A 4,492-nucleotide genomic window follows, 5' to 3' on the forward strand; every position below is an offset into this window, starting at 1 on the left:
TTAAATTTTGTACCATATTTATGAAATAATTAGAAACTCTTTCCTTCCTCTTCTCTATGATTGTCCATTTTTCTTGGTTACTACAAAATTTTACATTAGAGAAATCGAGTCAATGTAATCAACGATAATTTATAGTTATTTGAAATATAATTTAACGAATAAACTACTAATAGTCTTATAAAAGATCTGGAGCCTATACGATTGATAAATATTTTTTAAACTTAATTTATAAATAGTTTAATTGAGTTGTTGAGTTAAATGGAAGCATGTGATTCCATTGAAGTTTGTGGAAGAAAAAAAAAAAACTTAGAAATTGAAAAATGATTTTCCCTAAGTTGTGTTTATGAAAGTCAGCCGGATTTTGTGCTGCATTGTTTATTAACTCTTGTTCAAATTCCAACACAATTTTTCTTCTATATAAATGGTTCATTAATTAGGATCCTTCTCTCTCCTCCCCCCTCTCTCTCTAATCTTTTTTACTTTTTATATAAATAGTTCAAAATTTTAAATGAAAATGATCTTGATGACACCAGATAAATTTGTTAGATAACTTTGTAAAATTACGAAAGAATGCTCGATTGATTTTCTACTTCTTCCACCAATGCCTATATATATATATATAAATAATTTGGTACATTCTCCATTACCATTTATTATGCACCTATTTAATTAGGAACGAATGAATCTACATGTATATATTCATACATGTATTTATACATGGACAAATAATCCTTCAACACATGTATTTATTCATATATATGTATCTACGAGTGATCTTTCAACAAATTAAGATCTAAAATTGTGGTCATGATCTAAATTAAAAATTTAGATCTACACACTATTTTAAGTTACAACTATATAGTGTATAGGCTCTGGTTTTTTTTTATATAATTTTTAAAGGAAAAATAAATAAATAAAAAGTTAAATAAGTTTTGTTTAATTAATTTTTTCTTTCTTTTTAAAAGAAATTATTTTAGTGCTAATTTGACTTTTGTGAATTTTTATTTATTTGATTCTTTAAAGTATTTAATGAGTTTATGAACATAGATCCATATATTTTTAATTCTCTAAAGTCCTTTCTCTTATTCAATATTTTTAAATTTTTATGAATTTATTCCATACAAAATTGAGAGACATAAAAATTCATTTTATATATTTAGTATATTACTTGATTTTTTTAAATATATATATATATATAAATTTAAAAAAAAATTATAAATTTGTTAGACGTGGAATAATTAAATTTAAAAATTTAAAAATTAAGTTTAGAAATCAATTCAATTTAAATAAGTTGATAATCCAGTCCAAACAGTATGAGTTAATTCAAAAATTAAGTTTAGAAATCAATTCAATTTAAATAAGTTGATAATCCAGTCCAAACAGTATAAGTTAAGTTGAGTTAGATCCGATTTTTTTTAACACCATCAATTAGATTTCAAAAATGAATGATGCGATGTCTTACCTTACAATAATTTAGTCAAAAATCACATTTTAAAAATCACAATAACTGTATATGCTTTTGTGTTTGCATTTGACCAATATTGTAGAGACCACACAATTAGATATTGAAATATTCTTTTCCCATTTTTCTTAAAATATGAATCACATTATGCTTAGTTGAAGTCGTGGTTGATATTCGTTTGCTTTTTTTTTTTTTTATAGAAGTATAAGTGTTTGTAGGGTTCACGGGGCACAATAAAGTGTCAACGAGCAACGTTCACACAAAATCTAAGCGTAGAAGTGAATATCAAGCCGTGGTTGATATTCAACTATAGTCTAAGTGTTAGGTTGGTTGATATTCACTTCAACGCTTTCTATTTTTATTTTTATTTTTACAAAATTCTCTATTTATTTTCGTGAGAGAGAGAATTTGTACATAATTTTTTCTATTTTAAATATTTTTTATATACCTTTTAAAGTACTCTTTAATTAATAATTTTTCATTTTTCAATCTAATTTCTATTAAAATGGTAAAATATTCTTATAAGGTTAATAATATTTTAAAAGAAAAAATATAATGTTCAAATAACAAATTAAAATTTTAATATTACAATATAATCGAGCACCTCTTACATTTCCAACTAATAAAAGACAAAAGTAATGAGAACAAATATGAAAATAGGGTACAAGAATGCTAACTAATTTTTGGGACCATTACAGTGACTTCTCGAGAGTTCTTTTGCATGGGAATTTGGAACCTTTTCCTTGTAATCCTCCAAATTCATTAGTTACAATCCTTTTTTTTTTTTTATTTACTCAACTCAAGCCCACTTCTAGTAGATCGTCTGTTTTGACACTTCTAGTAAATATGGTCTATTTTGACCTGTTACATACTGTCATTCGTCTCAAAGTTTTAAAACGTATATTAAAGTGAGATTTTCACACATCAGCCAATGTCTCTGGCTTTGATATCATTTGTAACAGCTCAAGCAAACCTTACCGTTTTAAAATGCGTCTATTTAGAGAGGTTTCCGCTGCTTATAATAAATATTTTGTTCTAAGAAATATGGTTGAGAATTAGGGAAAAGTTTTTATTAACTTTACTAAATGATGATGAAAATAAGAACTAGATGTGTTGTGTTTTTTTTACGGTAGAGCAAGTATAGATGACATTCACCGTCCACGGCGGAGGGGATCCAAGGATTCACTGGAAAACGTTGTTAATGCTGCTTGATGAAGCGAGCGATTCCGGCGAAGAGGTGGTCCGATGCGGCAGCTGTTTCGGGGTCCATTTTGAGGGCGATCTTGTTGAGATAGAAGCTATGTCCCATTCCTTTGCTCATCAGAATCTCTACTTCTTTATTTGCTGCCTTCATTGCTCTGTAATACTCCATTTCGGTGTCGATGATCAGATCCTTCTCTGCGATGCACAGAAGAAATGGCGGCAGATTTAGGGTTTCAAGCGGCGGCGCGTTGGCTCCCATTGGACATGTAATTGGATGATCCTTCGTACTCCCTTCCGGTAGTGCGAGGCTCAGAAATTTGTCTACCATATCCAGAGTCAAGAACGGCGATTGTGGATTCTCGATCTCCGACTTGCTTCGTTCGGATCGAACGAAACCAGGATGAATCGGAATTCCACCGGCGAGTTTCACTGGAGCGAGATCGGCTTCTCCAGCTAGGGCAGCGACAGAGTGAACCAGATTTCCGCCAGAGCTATCTCCGATTAGGAAAACGCGATTGAAATCCGCATTTTCGGTAATCCAAGGCTCGATTTCGTGACCTAGAGCCACCGATTGCAACCACCTGAGAGCGGAGAAGCCGTCGTCGACAGCCGCGGGAAGACGATGCTCTGGCGCTCGGCGAAGGTAAACAGACACACAAATTGCTTCGGCGGATTTCACGACGTCGGTGTAAGTATGATAATACATAAACCAATCCGCTTCGCTAATACAAAATCCACCGCCGTGAAAATGAACAACAACCGGCAATTTCTCTCCGCCGCTGCATTTCACCTCAGGCAGATAAATCCGAACACAGAGACCGGACTCCCGATCAATCACCAAGTCGCGAACGGCGACTCCATCGATGAAGTCGTCGTGAGGCGGCACAGACTCCGCCACAAACTTGACCTCTGGCGGTCCAGTCCAGGTCCGGTCGACGGAGCCGTCGTCGAAAAGCCTGAGCCAACCAGAGACGTCGAGAACAATGCTCTTTCCATTCGTCATCGGATCTGTCTGAACAAAAACAGAGTTTCTGAAGAAGAGGATAGAATTAGAAAAGAAAGTGTGAAGAAGATGAAGAACAATGGATCCGTTTATATAAGAACTGGAAATTGGAATGAACACGCCGAGGAAATTACTGACGCAATTTCAGGTTAGTTCCCCTGAAAATCACCATTACTTTTCTCTGCAAATTCCTTCTTGTTTTCTGTCGCTTTCATTGTTGGTGAAATATTTTTATCATTATAATTTAGATAATATTTGATAATAAAAAATAAAATAAATAATATTTTTGTGATTTTTTTTTTGTTAATTATTTTATTTTTATTTTTATAGAAAAACTATTAAAATTTTAGTTTTAATTTATTATAAAATATATAGTAAATTAATTTAAATGATATAATCTTATAAATCTTATGATAATTTATTACAATAAAATATTTATTTAATTTTAATTAATCATAATATATTATTATTAATTATAAATTTAATGTGAATAAATTAATTGTGTTTATGTTATGTGAAGAAGTAATTAAAATTAGTGTTGGTTGTAAATAAACAATAAGTAATTAATAATAATAATTAATAATGAACCCTAATTTCTTAATTAATTATACTTATTAGTTAAGTAATTAATAGTTTTAGTAAATAAGTAATTTATTTTTTCATTTCTAAAAACGAATTATTATTAATTTATTTAATATATACAATTAATTATATATTAGTTAATTAATTCACAAATAAATTAAGAGAATATATATATATATATATATATATATATTTTTTTTTTTTTTTTTTTTTTTTTTTTTTTTTTTTTTTTTTTTTTTTTT

At 29.9% G+C, this 4,492-nt stretch overlaps 1 protein-coding gene across 1 annotated transcript; it reads right to left on the reverse strand.

Annotated features, from left to right (window-relative positions):
- Positions 1–2,507: 2,507 nt before the first annotated feature.
- LOC111462421 (probable carboxylesterase 15) lies at positions 2,508–3,883 on the reverse strand. Its single transcript, XM_023105974.1, has one exon. It carries the CDS (start codon positions 3,666–3,668, stop codon positions 2,661–2,663), a length of 1,008 nt encoding a protein of 335 aa, XP_022961742.1. The 5' UTR covers positions 3,669–3,883; the 3' UTR covers positions 2,508–2,660.
- Positions 3,884–4,492: the final 609 nt, after the last annotated feature.

The sequence above is a fragment of the Cucurbita moschata genome, unplaced genomic scaffold, assembly GCF_002738365.1.
Source record: "Cucurbita moschata cultivar Rifu unplaced genomic scaffold, Cmos_1.0 Cmo_Scf00027, whole genome shotgun sequence".
In the NCBI taxonomy this organism is placed as follows: domain Eukaryota; kingdom Viridiplantae; phylum Streptophyta; class Magnoliopsida; order Cucurbitales; family Cucurbitaceae; genus Cucurbita; species Cucurbita moschata.

Bases quoted from the DNA above. Each gene is read 5' to 3' on its own strand.
- LOC111462421 (XM_023105974.1), bottom strand. From the start codon at position 3,668: ATGACGAATGGAAAGAGCATTGTTCTCGACGTCTCTGGTTGGCTCAGG.